Raw genomic sequence first — 20,724 nt, forward strand, 5'->3', positions numbered from 1 at the left:
CTACCGTAAAACTATGCTAATAACTATACGATCATAATAATAATAATAATTTTTTATTTATCATTTTAATTGTGTGATTATTAAGGAATGCTATACTTAAGAGCCATCGTAACCTCTGCGATCAAGCAAATATGAATATAGATATGAATCGTATGATGTCTGATCTGCGACAGGGAATCAGAGTGGAAGACAGAAATCTCGTGCATGTGCCAGTTGTTAGTAGCATGGCTATTAATTAATAATTAGAAAGTGGTGCATGCACTAGACATGCAGGCTGCAGCCTCAATTTGCAGAGAAGCTTCCTTGGATATGTCAGCAGGCAGATGATAAGATCATCAGAGCAACTGGTTGCGATGAATATCTATATTTCATTTCCAAAATTAAGTTTGAAATACTTCTCACACGCATTTAATTAAATGTGTATTTCTATTTACAAAATAAAATAAAAAAAGCGGCATGATCAGATATACAGTAAAATCTATATCCATATAATGTAATATTGAGATCTGGATACGATCCTTATTAATAATATTTTTCGTGATTTAAGACAGAGAGGGGAAAAAAAAAAGAAGGAAAAGCGAAGGTCTTAAAAAGAGTGTTGCCTCACTTGAGTCTCTAATATGCATACGAAGAAAATAGTGACTATACTTACAAAATAGAAAAAGATGCATAGAGATAATGAAACAAAATAAGCGAGATTTCATCGGCATCATCTGATTTAACATAATTGTTATTGAAAAACTTTATTGCGAAGGTTTAGATCTAAAGCCATGCTGGGTTCTTAAGGGCAGTAACAACAGCCTTGACTTGCAGGTAATTGCTGAGACTGTAAGAACCCTTCTCTCTTCCCTGCCCGCTTTGCTTGTATCCACCAAAGGGAATTGCAGCATCAAACACATCAAAGCAGTTAATCCACACCGACCCTACTCGCAATGCACGCATCAGAGTATTAGCAGTGTCCAAGTTGTGCGTAAACACCCCTGCAGCCAATCCATACTGAGATGCATTTGATCTTTGAATAACTTCATCGAGGTCCCTGCAGCCAAACAGCAATGCCGTTAACATCTGGAAAGGAAAACCCATCCGATGACGACAAGCCTTGACAAAATTCATTGCTTACTTGTATTTCAAGATGGACTGCACCGGACCAAATATCTCATCTTTTGCTATCAACATATCATCCTACACAAAATTCTCTCCATTAAATGTATGCAAAATATTTGGAGAAATGGATGCTGGGGATATCAAAATAAGTACCTTGACACCGGTGAAAACCGTGGGCTTGATGTAGTATCCCTTGGCGCCAAGTCTCTCCCCTCCTGTCTCGAGTTTTGCTCCACCATCAACACCGGATCTTATGTACTTCAGAATTTTCTCAAATTGTTCTGAATCAATCTATTTGAGCAGACTCTAATCAGGGTCCCAAATAACAGCTACCAACTTAACTTCTTAAAATTGAAAGCATAAATGAGTAATTTTGCAGGGACAGATTTGACAATTGTCACTAGTCTTTCGTTGATACTACAATCTTTCATCAGAATAATTGTTTCTGTTGAGATTGTGTTAAACTGAATTTAGTAATAAAATAGTCCCTCATGCACATGAAGGGAGCAATAGTGAAAAAAACAATTAAAAAATAAAAAATGCAATTATAACAGATCAGATACCATTGTCGACAAATGTCACTGGTTTACCTGAGGTCCTTGTTGGATTCCTCCCTTGAACGGATCACCAACAACACGTTTCATTGCAAGAGCATTTGCTTTCTCTACAAATTGATCATACACACTTTCATGTACAAAAGTACGAGAACCAGCGCAACAGCATTGTCCCTGCAGATTGCACAGAACTGTGATCAACAAAACATTAACAAACGTGAAAAACCGAGGTGCTGCAAAAACATTTTAATGAACATACCTGATTAAAGAATAAAGCATAGTGGGCCAGCTCAGCGGCCTTATCTACATCAGCATCTTCACATACAATAAAAGGAGATTTCCCTCCAAGCTCTAATGTCACTGGCTTAAGATTGCTTTTCGCTGCCAATTGAAGTACAATTTTTCCGGTCGCAGTTGATCCAGTGAAAGCAAGCTGCAAGAGATCATCACTCGTTTTTACATTGACATAACACTAAACGATTCACAGGAAACAAGTTAAAAAATTAAAGAAAAGCAACACTACTATCCTAACAATTTTTACAGATTCATGTAGTCTTCCGGATAATGATTTACTTGAGTCCACTCAGTTAAAGTACATCCACACTATTGTTCATAAGTCTTTCAGACAAATTAAAGAAATTAACAAAAGGTCCAAACAAAGGAGAAGCAGTGATTTAATTTAAGGTTTTAAATTACCTTATCCACTTCCATGTGACTAGCAAGAGCAGCACCGGCAGTTGGACCATAACCTGAAACTATATTTAGAACACCTGGAGGAAGTCCAGCCTGTCCCATAGCATCAACTGATCAGAATCAGGATAAAAAAAGACTGCTAAAATGTATGTGTTTGAGCACAATAATATTAGGACAGACGTCCAAGAATGATTTGGGCAAGTTTAGTATTATAAGTTATGAGATCAGAACAAAAGACCAAAACAGCAGCATGAACAATGCACCATGGTTCAAGTTGAGGTTCAGACAAGTCTAGCATCACTTGAAATGATGAGATTAGCAAATGCCCTGCACCCAACTATTAGGTGGCGGCCAACCATCCAGGAACACCAAATTTAGCTTTTAAAGAATTGACTGCTCTTGACCTTTTTATAAAGAACACTAATAAAATTCCTTGACAAGATGTTCTTATCAATAAAAGAGTTCAATTTGCATTCATGCATGTCTCATTCGCAAGCTGTGAAATTGTGCGATGAAGCTTTTGGAAGTGTCAATGTCCAAACAAACATTTTACTCATTTTTGTACTCAATAACTGAAAACCTGGAAATAGAAACAAAACGGAAACAGAACCCAGTTATGAAATAGAAGTAAAAAAAATTTTTTTTTGCAGAAACCACCTCATGAAGTAGCTTTGATACATAAAGAGCTGAGAGGGGAGTCTGCTCTGCTGTCTTAAGAACAATAGTGTTGCCACATGCTAATGCAGGCCCAACTTTCCAAGCAAACATGAGAAGGGGAAAGTTCCATGGGATAATTTGACCTGCTACACCAATTGGTTCGTGCAAGGTTTGCACATGGTACGGTCCATCAGCTGGAGCAGTGAGACCCTGAATCTTATCTGCCCAACCTGAGGAATTTGAAGGAGAAAAATGTCTTAGTAATGAATAGAATATAGGAAACAATTATGATCCAAAATAATAAAAGCTAGCAGAAGGAGGTTTTAAATTCATTTCAATTTACCCACCAGCGTAGTACCGGAATAAACGCGTGGTCATTGGTACTTCAGTCTGGGCAGACTGCTCGAATGGCTTCCCGTTATCCCAAGTCTCAAGGGCTGCAATTTCATCATTATGCCTTTCCAGCAAATCAGCGAAGCGCAAAATTATTTTTGACCTTTCCTAAAAGGCAAAAACAGAAAAGCAAAAAGAATTAAAACTATAAATTATATAAAAATAACGTTAATATAATGGAACAAGTGAAATTACAAAACATGAGGAATGAAGAATAATTACATAAGCAGTCATCCTAGGCCACGGTCCTTCATCAAATGCCTTGCGAGCAGCAGAAACTGCTCGGTTGACGTCTTCAGCCTCACCTTCAGCTACATGAGTAATCACATCACCAGTCCTGGGGTCTAATGTGGGAAACGTTTTGCCTACAATAATAACAATAAGAGGGAACCACCCCACTCCCAGGCATAAGCTTATATTCAATTTTTAAGTGAAAGAACAGAAAGAAAGTAAAGCATATAACTAATTGATTTGATAGAAAGATCACCTGATGCAGAATCAACAAATTGTCCATTAATTAGAAGCTGAGTATAATCAACTTTAACAGGCGGAGTAATTGGATCTTCAGCAGCAGCAGCAGCAGAAGAAGCCGTGCTGTATCCGCAGGAGGCGGCAGCAGCAGCAGCAGCTCTGCACAAACTAGAATCCCTCCCTGAAAAAAACAGTGACAGAACAAGTTAACGTAAAAGAACAATCATAGGTACAACTTCAAAATGATTTTTTTTTTTTTTTTAAGGCAAATCATCTAAAGCTGTGGACCGGGAAGAACAGACCCATAAATTAATATTTCAAAAGCGTATATATTACATGTTTACCTCAAAATTTTGTAATTGAAATTCCCCCAAACATTTGAGAGTAAAAATGAAAAAAAGAAAAGAAAAGAAAAGACAAGCTTCCTATTATTATATATAAATTATACAAGAAAATGGCATTGCCAAGTAACGTTGTAAAAATTACGACTTTATTTTATAAATAGAATCCATCAGAAAGGCTAATAATATCATATTATCATCATCATCATCATCATCAAACGTGAGATTTAAAACTCTTTTTAAGTTGTCGTTTTCCCAGTAACCAGACAGAGCACAAACACTTTGATCAATAATAAAAGACTCACAAAGAACCAAAAAAAAAAAAAAAACCCAGATAGCATCGGCAATGAAAAACGACACTGTATAGCTACCTCTTGAAAACAGAGTAGGTGAAGAAGACGTGAATGAACGTGAAAGCAAAAGCGGAATCCTTCTTGCAGCCATCACAACTTTAATTTTTATCTTTTTTTTTTTTTTTCCTCTCTTCCTCTCTTGTGGGCAAGAGAGTGTACAGCCAGAGTAGTGTATATAAAGTTTCTAAGTTTTACATATTTGTTTGTGAAAAATTACATGGCATGCTTATCTAATGATTTAACGGTCAACATCTACATAAGAAACGTTACGTTCCTATGTGTTATCTGTCAAGCCATCAAACTTGATTGTGCTTGCGGCTGTCAGGTCGGTTGTCTTGTTTTGGTAGAGGATATGATAAAATGAGAAGCGATTTTATTGGATTGAATTTCGTAACCGCTTATGACTATTTTTAATGCTCTTCAATAGGGTCTACTTCTTTTTTTGGAAAAAGAAAAAAAGAATTGAAACAAGTATTTATTATAATAAAAGTTAAACGTACGTTACTGTGTTCTGCGACCACTATTGAGATTTGGGAAAAATTGTACTTTGTACCCATATGAAATCGGAGTATTCTTAGCAGCATGTCACTGTGATTGAATTATTGATTCTTTCTTTTGGAGTGTTTGTGGCTGAATAGTCATTGTCAAATGTAGAGCCGTGTAAGTTGCATAAGGCAACTGCTAGTCATTGTCAAATATAGAGCCGTGCTTTTTGTAATGTTAAATAAGCAAATACCAATTAAATTGCATAGGGCAACATCCAACGGATGATTTTAGATTTAAGGAAAAACCGTAACGAGGTGGATTGACTGGATTGGTTAAAATCATGGACAGAAACGTAACTTAGGCAGATCCATTTATATAAAGGATCAAAAGGCCATGCATCGTTGTCAATTTGCGTAATTCTAATGAATGATGATAATGTTGTCATGGTGATAGCAAGTTGAGGTGGGGATGGTGCAAAATCGGAAAAAGTGTTGAATAGTTGAATCTGTGTGGTGGGCAATCACTTTCATACGGCAGATAGGTAATCGCGGTGGACCATAATGAGAATAAAAATTATTTTGTTTTTAATATCTTTCATTGGTGATCACGTGCTTGACTAGTAGTGCACAAGGCTTTCAGTAAAATCATTACTCAAGTCTAATTGTAAAAATCATTCTCATATTTTAATATAGTGCAGAAAAACAAATTTAAGAAGATTTTTTTTAAAAAAAAAATTAAATAGATTATAAAAAATTTTAATGTGTTTAAATTACATTGCAATATTTGAATATACAAATACTAATCATGTGGTCATTATAAATGCATAAACAAATTTAAAATTTAAAAACAAAACAATTGAAACTCAATATAAATTTTATGTGTGTTTGTATGTATATATATATATATTTTTTCTCGTATCTTTACTCTTTTATAAATAATTTTGAATTTATCTTTTATAATGTTAATAGCTTGTTAAACTACACCCATTCTCAAAGGATTTAATCTCATGCATCATTTATATTGTCAACCAAAAAATAAATATTACCATTAAAAATTATACGTAATAGCTTCAATTTAGGTTGATCATATTTTGTTAAGTATAATGACATTATATTATTTAATCTATTCAATAATATAATTTAATATTTTTTTTAGACTTAATAAAGTCTTGATATTCTTGATTCGAGCACACACACACACACATAAAATAATAGGAACAAGATCCTCATTTGAGCTCTACTAAATTTTTTAAAATCTTCTATCATGTATCTTTTAATAATAATATATGGGTAATATTTATTTTTTTTATTTATTAATAATTAATCAATAATTTAATTATTTAATCAAGATATAATTAGATGAGGAGAGAATCTCAATCTAAAACAATAATAATAATAATTTGTCATTAGCTGTGGAAACAGAGGGAGAAAGATATTGTTTGAGGGTGACGTGTAATTTGTGTTTGGTGTTTGGTACATTAGTGAAGGGAAAAAGGCTTGTGTTTATCATGTCCAGGAGCTGTAAATTTCATTTATTGATATTTTAATAATAAATTTTTATTGAGTCTCATAATAAAAATCACGGCAAATCCTGCAACAACAGCACGCCACACAAGTCCTTGTCGACAAGAGCACCCGCGCACTTTCAGATTCATTTGTGTCCCAACTAATCAGGAAAGAAAGAAAAGAGTGATGTGATGTGCAGAATAGTCGCGTGACACAACAGCACCGCCGCTTGCACAGTTGCTGGGTGATATTTATTTTCAATTTTCCAGAAACAATTTGTGCGCCGTCGTCGCGTCATGTGTGTGAGTTGCATCGTTTTACGAGTTCTTGTACTGCGTGCAACTTTTCATTTTATGTGATTTGGCAGCGAGGTATCTGATAAGGGATCACTTATTTAAATTGATATTTTAATAATATTCAATAAATATAAATATAAATATTATTATTATTATTATTATTATTATTATTATTATTATTATTATTATTATAATAATAATAATAATAATAATAATAATAAAAATTTAAAAAGTTATTAACAAGAAAACTAAGTCTATTGTAGATAAGCTATTGGGTAATCATAATATAATAAACAAATAAAAAAGAAATTGATCGATTTAAATATTTAATCAATTTTTATCAAATATTTGAAAATATTATATAAAATAATTACTAATTTTTGTATTTTTTTAATATCATATTAGTGATTATTAAACTTAATACAATCAATAATGAGACAATTATTAAATGATTAATTTTATTGATAAATTATTAAATATACAAGTAATGAAAATTTAATTTCAAGAGTTAGTAGAAGCAGAAAAATCAATTTAATTAGATCATATATAATAAATTAAAAATAAATTTCAAGTAAATTACAAAAATATAAAACTAATTAATTAATACTAGTTATAAATGGAAAATAATGATACAAATGAAAGTCTCATAAATGGACAACTGTTTTTCTCTTTAATCTTATACCAACTAAATTTATGTGTAAATTAAGATTACTGATCTCATGATTTTAGGACTAAATTTAAATTTTGTCCCCCTTAGTCCAAATCCAACCAAACTTGTCAATATATGGGATAAATATTTAATTTTAAAATTAGTCCAAATCCATACCTAATCCTAGCATTCAAACATGGTCACATCGTTTGTTCCCAAATCTACTTACAACCAAGAAATGAAGGACCACTCGAATACATTATAGAATCACCTAAACACTCATTATTTTTAGTCTTTTAAATGCTTATATATTTATGTATATGGTAAACAAAAGAGGAAAAAAAAGCATTCTATCAAAATATTTAAAAATAAAAATAAATTTATATTATTTTAGTTAGCTAAAATTTTCTATTTTGTAAATAACATAGTTATACTATTTCTCTCTCTTTAATAATAATGATAAGAAAATAATATTATGTTATTTAAAGAGAAAGAAGTCACTCTTCATTATTAAAAAAAGAGAAGAACAATCTCATCTAAAAAAGTCTATTAAAAACCTTTTTATCCATGTGTTCTTTAAATGAGAAATAAAATCTTATTTAAATGGACTTTTAATTGTACTTTAAACAATGGTCCGTTGCATTCAAGAGTCCACACCCACAACACCATTTACTCTATTAATGCGCACATAATAAATCAGCTTATCCTCTGCTCCGCCTCCTTTCAGTTCTAGTCATTTACCCCCAACACCGCCGCGGCTAAATTACATTATATTATCTGAATGTATTAGTATCATGTAATAATAGTCCGGAAATATGAACCGTTGGATTGAAAGAATGAAACCCAAAAGTCTATAAACAAGTTAATTTAAAAATAAATACAGTGAAAAAATCGTTAAAAAGGTTTTGGAAAGCTGACTTAACAAAAATCATACTTATGCTGCATTATTCAGCATTCAATAAAAATCCAATTTACACCACCGAATTTTCAAAGATATTAATAACGGTTCAAGCTTCAAAGCTGGGACTCTGAAACAATTGACCTTGCTTGTGTCATATTTTATTCTTCGTATATTTTATATACACATTAGAATTTATTCTAGCGTGCGACAATACGGATGACTAGCTCTCAATATAGAGGAATTCTACTATAACCCCCAACGCCTCTTAACAAGAGCGCACCACACGCATCGTTCGCGCGACGGCACGCATTATCACATTACTGTGTTATATCCACTTTTCATTTTGATAATTAATTAAAGCATGAGAAGTCAAGCGTCTTTTTTTAGTCTTTGTTTTGATATTTGAGTGCACTCAATTTCCTTTTGAGTTTTATTTGATGGAATAAATAAATAGCCAATCAGACCTATGCGCGAGCGGGGAGCCAATGATGTTATCAGTTTGAATTTTCTTTTGAGACTCGATTTGAAGATTATTCCCGACATATTGTGGATAAAAATAGATATTTTCGATAAACTTCCAAATAAATTTATTTTTTATTTTTTTGTGTTATAACAACTCAGTTTAAAATATATCCACTTGAAATTCCCAATGGGTTGAAATTGTCTCCACCGTTCCCATTTAAAAAAAAAAAAAAATCTTTATACTATTTGTCTGCGTAGAAAAATCTGTACAACAATAATACATATTGTCTTCTAGTGAAAAAATTGCATCTTCTCTAAAGAAACTCTTCTTCTGTTTTTTTTTTTATTGAAATCCCACCTAACCTCCAAAATTATTTTTTTGGTCATGCTTCCATTCATAATTTATTGGTAGCGTACACATATTTCTACTCTTAAAAAAAAAATTAAACACTTATAATCAAACGCAAATAAATAAGTAGCGTTTGGTTTAGATTTATCCATGATTAGATTTATTTTTTATTTTTTACGAGAAGCCTCTAGAGGAAGTTCATAAACAAAAGTTAGGACGCAGGAGGCAACATGGCGAGTTTTAGTGTCTTACAGTCTTACTTCTCAAATAATGTATTAACGCTAAAACAAAATGAGCAAAAACTATGCAGAGAAACGAAAAAAAAAAAAGAACAATCAATGATTCACTGCCAGGGAACCCATTAGCTTAAGTTGTGTAATATTGGAGGCGAGGTCAACCAAGTGAAATGAACACCAAAATTAACCATAAGATAAGCCACCACCCATTATTTTCTGCAAGTGTGAGAGAAACAATTATTCCAACAATTACGAATAATCCAAGCATAATCACCAACACAGATTTTTAGGTAAATAAATAATATCTCAACTTAAACTCGTGCTAAAGAAATTGAAAGTGCAGTGACATCATAGATTCATAGTCTCATTCACTGTAATAATTCATAAAGATCCTCGAGTGCAATAATACTAAAATCAGGTATTTTGAACATGCAAAGATTCGAAAGTACATTGAAGCAATGACACTAGATTAAGTAAAAGCTATAGGAAAGAAATCTCAGTGTATTCATTATATACATGATTCTGTAGACTAATGCCACTCAGCTTCTAAGAATTTAAAACTGCCAAGTTGTAAGCAAGCAGTCTAAGCAAGCTAGGTCTTCTTGATCTTCGAAAAAGTTCCCGTCTCAGAGAAGTACGTACTTTGAGTTCCACCCCCGAGCTGGTGTGCATGAGCCTGAGGATTTGATAGCTCAATTCCCTGGAAAAAGAAAATATCGATTGTTATCATTTGCAAGTTTATGCATATTAACAAATAACAGTGGTAGGAGAATTGTTCAAAGCACGAGTACAAATATAGCTTCATCAAGCATTTTACATTAACTAAAAATATGTCAAACTGGACGTTAGTCCACTATGAGATTAGGTTTTAGTTTTCACTTCTCAGCATACCATACAAGTTATTAGAAAAAAAAAAAAAAAAAATCGATCTCACAAAGTATGCACTCGTCTAACAACAGTTTGGTGAGGAGGTCCTATGTCTAAATCACCCTGCATGATTATATTAGCATTTGTATTTGCAATTGCATTTACATTCATTTGAGTTTGATTTTGATGGCCATAGAAAGCCCATTGATAAAATCCCCAGCAAGGATCTAGTAGATGATTTGTAAGAGCTTAAGTTGGTAACTTAACAAGCACCAATCCCTGGAAGTTGCTCTACAGCATAAGATTAGCACCGATAAATTCATGTTTAGATATATATACCTGCACAGGTGTAAATGCTAGACTTGACGTAAGTCCAGAAGTAGCACCGCTGCTACCATAACTCTTTTCCTTGAACCTGAAAACAACATTGCCCATGAGATCAGAACTGACAGCTGGGCTCAAAAATTGATCCAACGGTTAACAAGAGAACTGATAAAGCAAATAAGCTTTATGCCATCAAACTGTAGCTCGAACAAGAACTGAAAGGAACCCAAAAGAAACCAATGAAAAAGGGAGAAAAAATTGATAAAAAAAAATACCTCTTGGCAACTTTTGCTGCAAGTTTGCTCTGACCAACCGATACACGGAGTTTACCACTCCCAGCTTGACCAAGCATTCCATAACCCTCTCCCAATCCATCACCTGTTTCAAAGAAACATAAAATTAGTAGGAAGAATAATTCCTCAACTCATCAACACCGACCACCTATAAAGAACAGGTTAATAAACTCAGTAAATACTAAAATTTGTCAACAAAGATGTTAAAATTACAACAGCCGCTCAATAAAGGCTGAATAATGAACTATTTACCTAAGGAACTTTCTTCAGGTACACCAAATAGCATTCTATTAGCCAGTTTTCTCATATCTGTTACAGCATATCTGGAAAGGAAAAGGAAAAATGTCAATGAACAAAACAAGAAACTCTAAACAGAATAAAACATCCAGCATAAGCAATGGTGAAAGTGTACTACCTTTCTTTCATCTTCCTTAACCGTCGACCACCCCTCTTCTTTTTAGGCTCAGAATCAGGAACTGGAAGAGGTTTAGGTTGCTTTGCAGGAGGAGGCTCTTGCCACTTTTCAATCTTCTTGTGAATCTCTTCTCTGAAAGACCTCCCAGCAGTTCCAGAAGGATCTCCTCTAGTAGAATCAACACGTGCTGCAAGTGTTGATTTTGCAGCCAAGAGTCGGCAGGCACGCATCCTTAGAGGTGGAGGTGTACTTTGAAATATCTCTGTCTGCTCAAGATAACCTACACGGAATTGAGATGTTGCAGTAGAAAAACCAGCAAGATTCTTTTTCTTTGCGCCAAGAAGCTGAACGTTACAAGCAGGCATCTTAGCTAATGCTGAGAGACCACCAGCCGTTCCCATGAGTTTTGCTGCAACAGCACTGCCAACAATTGCAGATAGATTGGGCGCAATATAGCTCATCCTGCTTTCTACAAAATCAAGGACCTTCTTCTTTGCTGCATCAAGTGCAAGAGCTCGATCACATGCATCAATTGTCTTTTGAAGGACATCTTCTGGAAGTGGTTTGCCACTTGTAGTTGATGCTGTGACGGACACCACCATGATAATGGCTGAGGGTAAAAGCCCCTCCAGATCCACAAGCGTCAAGTCCATTTCGTTGCCGATCTTTTTCACAACACGGGCATAATCAATGGGGTGATGGACTAAAGATTCAAGCTCTGGAAATTTCAGTCTGTACTTGTCGCGAATGAAATTATGAATAATCACAATCTCATTCTCTATGTCAACTGATAATACATTACAATCGACAATTAGCTGATACTCTGGATCATCCTCCAATACCATTCCATGATTAGATATATCAGAACCGTTCTGGAGTGCAGCTTCAACTTTCTGCCATTCAAACACAATTAAAACCATTAGAAAATGTCAAAATACACTTTAAAGTTAATACAAATTTGAAAAGAACTAAAAGTTGTTGGGGGGAATCTCATGGTCAAACAACATAAAATCAAAGAGAATGTGAGACATCAACAAAGCACTCCGCCATAAACAAACATATGTAAGTAAGCAGAAATAAATATGAGATAAAGCATAATATAAATCAACCTGCATTATATCAGTGAATCTCTGAGATTTCTGCAATTTTGAAACATTGTCCAAGTCATCATAGTTCAGAGCTTCTATATCTTCAATGTCACCGTCAATATCTTCTTCCATGTTTGTGGCATCAACTCCTCCTTCCTCTTCCTGGATTAAAAAACAAATAAAGGTTATAAAAAACCAATTAACACATTCTTAATTGAAAGCACTTCACAGAAACTGGAAGGACTATTATGATCAGATACAAAGACCCGAAAAAAGAAAATCTACTGACATTAACATCAGCTTCGTTGTCAGATAACTCTTCCAGGTCAGCGAGGAAGGAATCAGCAAGAGTTGCCTGAAGATACCACAAAAGAATCAATGAGCAACAATGCTAGATTATAAATTCCAAAAAAAAAACATTCACTGAAAATAAAAGATTTAGGGTTACATCAACGCAGAGAAGAAGGCAAAGCAGCAAAGAGTGCAACAGAGAAATAATGAAACACTAAAAATTCACTGAAAATAAAGCGATTAAACACAATTTGTTAAGTCATAAATAAGAATTAACAAAACTAACCATGGTCTCGAGTTTGAGGGAAGGAAAACGATTAAATCCTGTCCTAGGGTTTGCTCCTGGCAACAGAAAAGGCAACAAACTAAACGATGAACCCAAATTTATGTAATGAAATCGATATACGAAAAGGAAATCTTAATCAAAGAAGAAATACCGAGTGATTGATTAATAGCCTAACGTGCGGACGGGGACCGACTGATGCACAGCACCGTGGCGGCAAAGGGAGTTTTTTTTTTTTTTTTTTAGCTCGTTCGCGTTTCTGATGATGTGAGACAAATTCAAAAAGATATGGGCTGAATTTGGGCTCAGTGACCAAACCCAAAACGAGAAAGGCCCAGTAGTACTTTGTATGGGCCTTCATGTCCTTGTGATCTGACTGGCTTTGGGCAGTGGCAAAATGCAGTCAAGCACGCGAGTAGTGTTTTTTTTTTTTTTAAAGTTTTATGCGTTTTTGTTGTGACTTGTGAGCGGCTGCTGCGACATGCTGCCCGGCTCTCTAGTCTCTACAGAGTGCCTATAATCACAAGATGTGGCTTCGGCAAGAGAGATTGAGGGTGAGATGAGATGAGATGGGATGGGGTCAAGCAAATGCAGACGTGAAAATTGGAGGAAATTAAACAAATAATTCTTTTTTTTTTGTTTGTTTAATTTTCTCCAATATTTCATATCTGGGCTTACTTAATAATTTGTGTACGCTTTGCATCTCTTTTCATTTTTATTTATTTTTCAGCTCTGAGAATTGGAGGAAACTAAAGAGATTAATATTGTTTGTATTGCCTTGACCTTAAATTAGTTTCCTCTAATCTCTCATCTTCGACTTTTACTTAAAATTTTAATTTAATAAGCTACGTTATTTGTTTTTTCTGATGGATAACAATTTGACTTTGTCAAGAATCAGAAGCATGCAGCACGGGGTTGGGGAATCTCTTAAACCACAACAAGTGGGCGCGCGGAAGCACTTTTGCTTTCAGCAGCCAGCCACAGAGACTTGCTTTTTTTTCTTTTTCTTTTTTTTTTTAAAGTCATCATAATTGTCGTCTGCTTATTCTATTATCTTATGAAATGAAAAAGCAAACCGTCCACAATCATCATCACCCAACAATTACTTTCTTTTTGCCCTTTTTGCTGGACTCTTTTTATCTTTTCTCATTCAGTGAATTGAGTGTTTATTTTTTGAGTCTGGTTCAAAATCACTGTGAATGCACATGTTCCTTTCACACGAGTGCACAATCATTCCTCCAAAATGATTTACCAAAAAAAAAAAATTTGTTTTATTTCCTAAAATCTGCGTCATTTTTGGTGACATGTTTGGACGTGGAATGTACTTTGTTATTGGTAATATTTTATTGATTATATTACTGTGACAAATTACCAATTGTTATTACCATTAATAAATTAATTTTAAAAAATAAAATTCCATAAGCTATATTTTAATTCTTATTTAAAAAGTCACACCAGTAAAAGAAGTTTAAACTTATGTTATTTGATGATCTTTTAGAAAAAGAAAAAAAAAAGGTTTACTCATTCACTTTTGTATTTAAGTAAAAATTAGATGAGTTTTTCAGTTATGCCCTTATATAAATTATAACAACAATCTATTGTTTATGTAAAGGAATAATTTTTTGACGAGGAATTCCTTAAATTATTATACTAAAAGATAAGATAAAAGACTACGAAAACACACACTCTAATACATTAAATAATAAAATATACTGCATCAAAATATATATTTATTTATTTTTTAAGTTGTCTCTTATTTTAAATAATTTATGGGATACTTATTAAATAATAATCTGTTTATGTTCGTAAGTAAGGCTTATAAATAACTGAAAATAATAAAGTGAAAAGAATATGCTTTTTAATTTTCCACAAGCGAGGTTCGTTATTTTTTGATTGGTACACTTCGTTTTCAATATTCAAACAAACTGGAAAGGGCAATACGTAGCATGGGCAGTGAGCCATAGGCAAAATTGTAAAACACAACACGAGTCAGGGGTTTTGAAAAAACCTACCAAACAACATAGATATTCGCAAACTTTTTTTTTTCTTTTTTATAATAATTTTAATTAATTAGTTTTCTTTTTATCATCCCAAGTTCCCAACCCTAATTGAGAACCCTATCATTTTGCACTGTACCGAAAAAAAGAATGGAAAAATAAAATCGAGTCCCTATATTTTATTAAATCACTAATAATTGCACAGGTTTTAATTATATTACATTAAGGCCTCTATTGGAATCTCAGGATCCAGTTCAGTGAAGAAATTTGGTCATGTTTTCAAAGATACAATTGTTATATTCCAAGACAGGAAGAACATCTATTTTTAAGTCATATGATGCAAAAAAAGAAAAAAAAACTACTATACCCTTGAAATCAGTTTATTATATATTGTAGTTTTCTGTTTCAAAATAATTTTAAATAATAATACACTTTTTTTAGTATATTTAGCGGGTTACGTTATATCGCGTTGCATTACATTAAAATATTATTTTTAATTATATGTTAAGCCATGTTTGTACTTCATTAAAAAGTTGGTTAATTCAATAAAAGGAGTATAAAATAAATCTATCAGGTGTAGGGTTTAGACTACATTGCATTAAAGCTTTATTTATATTTAAGTATAATTATTTAACTTTTATTATTTAATAATTATAATAAATTTAAAATTTATTAAATATTAATTTATATTTAAATAAAAAATTAATTTAAATGATAATATTAGATAGTAAAAACCTAAATGTTTAATAAATAAATAAATGATAATAACTTATTTTACTTTCATTAAATAAAATCATTTTAATTATTTTACTTCAAGTATGGAAAAAGTACTTTAATTTTATTTAATAATTTATGACTTACTTAAATAATGAATTTAAACAAATTTAAATAATGAATTTAAACAAATTTAAATTAAAAATTATATTCATCATTAATAAAGAAGAATAAATTTAATATTTAATATTATATTGTTTTATAATATAATATAATTTATATTATATAGTATTATATTTTTACAATGTAATATTAAAATATACAATATTATAATGCGATCACATTATATTATAATATAATAACTGATAAGTAGAATTAACTATATTGTAATCTAATATTATTAATAATATAAAATGATGTTGCAATATTTTAATATAATAGTAGTATACCGTTAAATAATTTCTATATAATCAAAATTAATGTAAAAAAATAAATATTTGATGCTTATTTAAAAATTAATAATAAACTCCTAAAATATTAATAAATTTAATTTTAATATTGATATAAAATAATATTATTTATATATAATATAATCCGCACTACACCAAACATAATCAATTAAATTATGATTTTATGAACAAAATTTTAATGGAGTAAAGTTGGATGACCATGCGAAAGACTAAATAGTCCGTCTTTATTTGCAATTATAATCAAGGTAAAGGGGAATCCGATAATTTACCGAAATCACAAAATAGTTTATATTTATAAAACAAATCATATCAAATCAGATTACCTTTGCGCTGGCCTGGGCATATATAAAGCGTTGCCCACCACCTTCGCACACTTTAAACCAAGCGCAAGCGGCAGCAAACGCAAACGCTAACACAAACACGAGCCGCATCTTTGCGAAGCCAGATTTGTAACTTTTTATAATATATTCTCCCACCACTCGCAGCTTGCAATTTTTTATTTTAATTTTTCTTTTTATATATAAAAGGCAAAGAGGGACGGAGATTCTGTTTGTGTGGCGCCTCTTGACTCCCGAGAGTTGCCTCGGCAGTCAGTTTTCATTAGAAGTGAAGTGATTGTTGGGTTTTCGGGGGTTTGAAAGCAGAAAGAATAATCAATAATAATATCTGTTATGGCGGAAACTGGGTCTGCTGCTGCCACTGATTTGCCGTTGAAGAGGCCGAGAGATGACGGAGAGAAGGAGGCTAATAACAACAATAACGGGAGTGTGTTGATGGAGATGGACTCTAACAAACAGCCTGATTGTATCTCCTCTGTTATTCCTGGCTGGTTCTCTGAAATCAGCCCAATGTGGCCCGGTTTGTTTTTCTTTTCTTTTTCTCTTTATAGGCTGTATGTTCATGCTTTTTTATCTGATTAAAATCATTGGTATGTTTAATATCATACGGTCAGGGGCGAAAGCTGACAATTTTGGTTACAGGGCCGGAGTGAATAATGTATATATAGTTTAGAGATATTTTTTTTAATTTCTATTATAATTTAGGAGATATCATGTATATTTTTAAAAATTTTGAAAATTTTTTTGCCTGCTTCTTTTCATTTGGGAATTTTATCTGTTGATTCTTACAAGAATTTTAAGCTGCTTGGTAGAGCTGAATACCTTAAAGTATATAGAAGACTTTGTTGTCCTTTGATGCACTTGTTGTTAAACTTGCTAAACCTTTGGATGTTTAGTGAGAACAGGGTGCCGAATCCATCTGTATGGTGTTCTCTTTAGTCTTTTATGTCAGCATGGCTTTAAATATTGGAGTCTAGTTTGTTATAATATCTACAGGAAAACAGAAGTATTGCAATTGTTTTTGTCTCTTTAATTCTTGTGTGTAGGTTTGCCATTGCCAGATTCTTTTTTCATTCTTATTATCATATTAATTCTCAGAAAATCTTATATGCGAGGTATTTTTTATTATGCAGGTGAGGCACATTCATTGAAGGTTGAGAAAATCTTGTTTCAAGGGAAGTCTGATTACCAGAATGTCATGGTCTTTCAGGTATTCATGCGCCCTTTTGGTTCCTTTCACATTCGTCATCCTGTCTTCTTCTTTTTCTTTTTTTTTAAACTCTTATACTTAAATTGTTCTCTGCTTTGTCATCTTGCAGTCTTCAACATATGGGAAGGTTCTTATTTTGGATGGGGTGATTCAGCTTACTGAGAGGGATGAATGTGCATATCAAGAAATGATCACTCACCTTCCACTTTGTTCAATTCCAAACCCGAAGAAGGTCTTTATGTCCTACTAATTAGTAATGATTCATTTAAATATGAGACACCATTGTGGAAGTCACTACTTTCTCTCTAAATTATCAGAGTCATTTACAGTGTCATAATTTTCTCTCAGTCATGTTGTGATTGCTCTCAAGGCATACAATTTCTTCAATTTTGAAGTCCCCTATGGTAGAACCAACGTAGCATGTGATGTAATTTATTTTTCAGTTTTTGCTGCCAAAGTATGCGCATTTGTTTCAATCTTCACCACATTGTTATTTTCTTCAGGTTCTGGTAATTGGTGGAGGAGATGGTGGGGTCTTGCGGGAAGTATCTCGTCATTCTTCTGTTGAGAAGATTGATATCTGTGAAATTGATAAAATGGTAGTTGATGTAAGCAGCTATAAACTTACACCTTTTGATTCTTTCTTGGCATTGTTGACTAGAAAACTGAATGATTTTTTTTTCCCCTTTTGGAATGAAATGCATTCACTTGTTAAAGATTGTGCAAGTCTATTATGCTTAACTGTTTCTTATATTAAAACAGCTTCCTTATGTAATATATGACTTCTGTTTGTTTTCCAGGTCTCTAAACAATTTTTCCCTGATGTAGCTGTTGGGTTTGAGGATCCTCGTGTGACACTTCATATTGGTGATGGTATGATCAGCTTCTTTTTATATACTCCTTATTTCTCATTTTTCCTGTGAAGCGATTGATAGGTGGGTCTTATCTTAATATTGCAGGAGTTGCGTTCTTGAAGGCTGTTCCTGAAGGAACATATGATGCAGTTATAGTGGACTCTTCTGATCCAATTGGTAATCACTCTGCAACTGATAATATCCTTGTAGTTTTTAACAGAAACATATCTAAAATACATTGACTGAAAAATGGAAAGAGACTAGTTTGTTTTGAACTAATTAGGAGTATTGTGTTTGTTCAAACAGGTCCTGCACAAGAGCTCTTTGAGAAGCCCTTTTTTGAGTCGGTTGCTAAAGCTCTTCGTCCAGGGGGTGTAGTGAGTACTCAGGCAGAAAGCATCTGGCTTCACATGCACATTATAGAGGACATTGTTGCAAACTGCCGCCAGATCTTCAAAGGCTCTGTCAATTATGCATGGACTACAGTCCCTACATATCCAAGGTATATACTATTTAATTCTTATCTTTCCTGATCTGACAATTCTTCTCTTCTTCCTTCGATTATGTATGTTAGTATGAAAGCATAACAAGGCTCTGTACGAGCATTTACTGTGACTGGCATACTCATCAAAGACCCCTTTTTACAAACCAGAACTTTCCTCGCCTCTTGTTCGGCTGTTAACAGTGATTTAAGCCCTTCAATGCCCTCACTTCATGGGCACCCCTTTCCGATAAGAATCAAGTGGTGTATGTTTCTCCATTCTATGCCAGGTTGCTGATGGTGGTTATTTGATCTTATTTTATTTTTCCCCAGCGGGGTGATTGGTTTCATGCTTTGCTCAACTGAGGGGCCTCCTGTTGATTTCAAGCATCCAGTGAATCCTATAGATGCTGATGATAGTCACTGTAATTCATCAAAAGGACCCCTGAAATTTTACAACTCAGAGGTATGATTCTACTCCACCTTCCTCTTCCCCGTTCTTTTCTTTTCTTTTTTTGGTTTTTCCCCTCCCTTTTGCACAGGGCAATGCATTTGATTTTTCTAGTTCACGTTTCTGATGCACTTTTTTTTCTTTTTCCTGTCTATATATAAATTCTAGATCCACACAGCAGCATTCTGTTTGCCAACGTTTGCAAAGAAGGTCATTGAATCAAAAAATGAGAAGATTTGAAAGAGTCACGATGTTGTAGACCATCCAGCAGCTTCTGTCCTCTTACAAATGGTCCATTTAGCCATTAAAAATTGAATAAATTATTTTTAGTTCCTGTTCTGAGTACATCTTGTCAGCAGAGTTTGTCTTGTTGATGGATTATATGATTAATGTTAGCGAGTAGTGACCTTTCAATTCATATATGCTGAAATTGTTTCTTTTATGCATTTATTAAAGTGTTTCTTTCAATGGAGAAGAACTCTTAAGAGATGAAGAGGTATTAGAAAAAGGAGACAAAGTTGAATCAATTTATTAACAAAATCCTGGTATAAAGACATTTTGGCATTGGCTACCAAATTATAGCAGTTGAAGTAGTGAGTAAGCTAAGCTTTGCTAGAAGCAAACTTTCATGGTAAATCAAGGACAGCGGAGGGAGTGGGATCATAATGATGAAGAAGATGGGAGTTGGTATTCTTGCAAGGGATGCGTAGCGGCTTCTTTAATCATACCAAAGGCCTCCAGCTTTGGCTTCTTCATTGTGTCCGTGCTTTCTTTATCGGTAACTTTTCATTTCGAAGATGGAAAGCTCAAATACCCCCCATCAAACGCATGAAATGTCTGGCGTGTGCTTGACATGAAGACCTGTTTTTTTTTTTTAATAATTTTGATCAAACTGATTAACAAATAAGACTTATGAAAATCGTGTGCAACATGGAGGCAATCATTAAGAGCTTTAAGAGTCGTCTTGACGTAGATTCACCCACTCTGCCGTGGTTTATAGTTTATACCACATAACATTGTTTAAACATACAAATTATCTACCATGCACGCACCCATATTTGCAACTGATACCTCTTTCCTTCTCAAAGTTTCCACACTTTTGTGCCGATGGGGTTTTTCATAGCAGTCTCCAAATGAATACATAAACACTACCCATTTAACTAATTTTATATAGGTTATTCCAAATACAACAAAAACA

At 33.2% G+C, this 20,724-nt stretch overlaps 3 protein-coding genes across 4 annotated transcripts; 1 reads left to right on the top strand and 2 right to left on the bottom strand.

Moving 5' to 3' along the window:
- Window positions 1-584: 584 nt before the first annotated feature.
- On the bottom strand, window positions 585-4,752 carry LOC102608060 (benzaldehyde dehydrogenase, mitochondrial). Its single transcript, XM_006483765.4, has 11 exons — window positions 4,585-4,752; window positions 3,889-4,053; window positions 3,624-3,766; window positions 3,356-3,509; window positions 3,009-3,238; window positions 2,355-2,444; window positions 1,918-2,091; window positions 1,695-1,832; window positions 1,258-1,395; window positions 1,121-1,182; window positions 585-1,036 (listed from the first exon to the last, which is right to left on the bottom strand). Exons 1-11 carry the CDS (start codon window positions 4,655-4,657, stop codon window positions 763-765), a joined length of 1,641 nt encoding a protein of 546 aa, XP_006483828.1. The 5' UTR covers window positions 4,658-4,752; the 3' UTR covers window positions 585-762.
- Window positions 4,753-9,773: 5,021 nt separating this feature from the next.
- LOC102607561 (U4/U6 small nuclear ribonucleoprotein Prp31 homolog) lies at window positions 9,774-13,308 on the bottom strand. Of its 2 annotated transcripts, XM_006483763.4 has the most exons (9): window positions 13,166-13,308; window positions 13,015-13,070; window positions 12,727-12,792; window positions 12,459-12,599; window positions 11,350-12,242; window positions 11,187-11,257; window positions 10,917-11,019; window positions 10,657-10,732; window positions 9,774-10,150 (listed from the first exon to the last, which is right to left on the bottom strand). In XM_006483763.4, exons 2-9 carry the CDS (start codon window positions 13,015-13,017, stop codon window positions 10,043-10,045), a joined length of 1,461 nt encoding a protein of 486 aa, XP_006483826.1. In that variant the 5' UTR covers window positions 13,018-13,070; window positions 13,166-13,308; the 3' UTR covers window positions 9,774-10,042. The 2 variants fall into 2 exon arrangements, with proteins under 2 accessions (XP_006483826.1, XP_006483827.1); XM_006483764.4 differs by lacking the exon at window positions 13,166-13,308 and having other exon boundaries at window positions 13,015-13,159.
- A 3,203-nt stretch (window positions 13,309-16,511) lies between these two features.
- On the top strand, window positions 16,512-19,944 carry LOC102607262 (spermidine synthase 1). Its single transcript, XM_006483762.4, has 9 exons — window positions 16,512-17,050; window positions 17,664-17,740; window positions 17,850-17,972; window positions 18,244-18,348; window positions 18,541-18,613; window positions 18,700-18,771; window positions 18,901-19,096; window positions 19,409-19,541; window positions 19,695-19,944. The coding sequence occupies exons 1-9, from the start codon at window positions 16,864-16,866 to the stop codon at window positions 19,764-19,766; spliced, it is 1,038 nt and encodes a 345-aa protein (XP_006483825.1). The 5' UTR covers window positions 16,512-16,863; the 3' UTR covers window positions 19,767-19,944.
- Window positions 19,945-20,724: the final 780 nt, after the last annotated feature.

Source organism: Citrus sinensis, chromosome 4, assembly GCF_022201045.2.
Source record: "Citrus sinensis cultivar Valencia sweet orange chromosome 4, DVS_A1.0, whole genome shotgun sequence".
Lineage (NCBI taxonomy): Eukaryota > Viridiplantae > Streptophyta > Magnoliopsida > Sapindales > Rutaceae > Citrus > Citrus sinensis.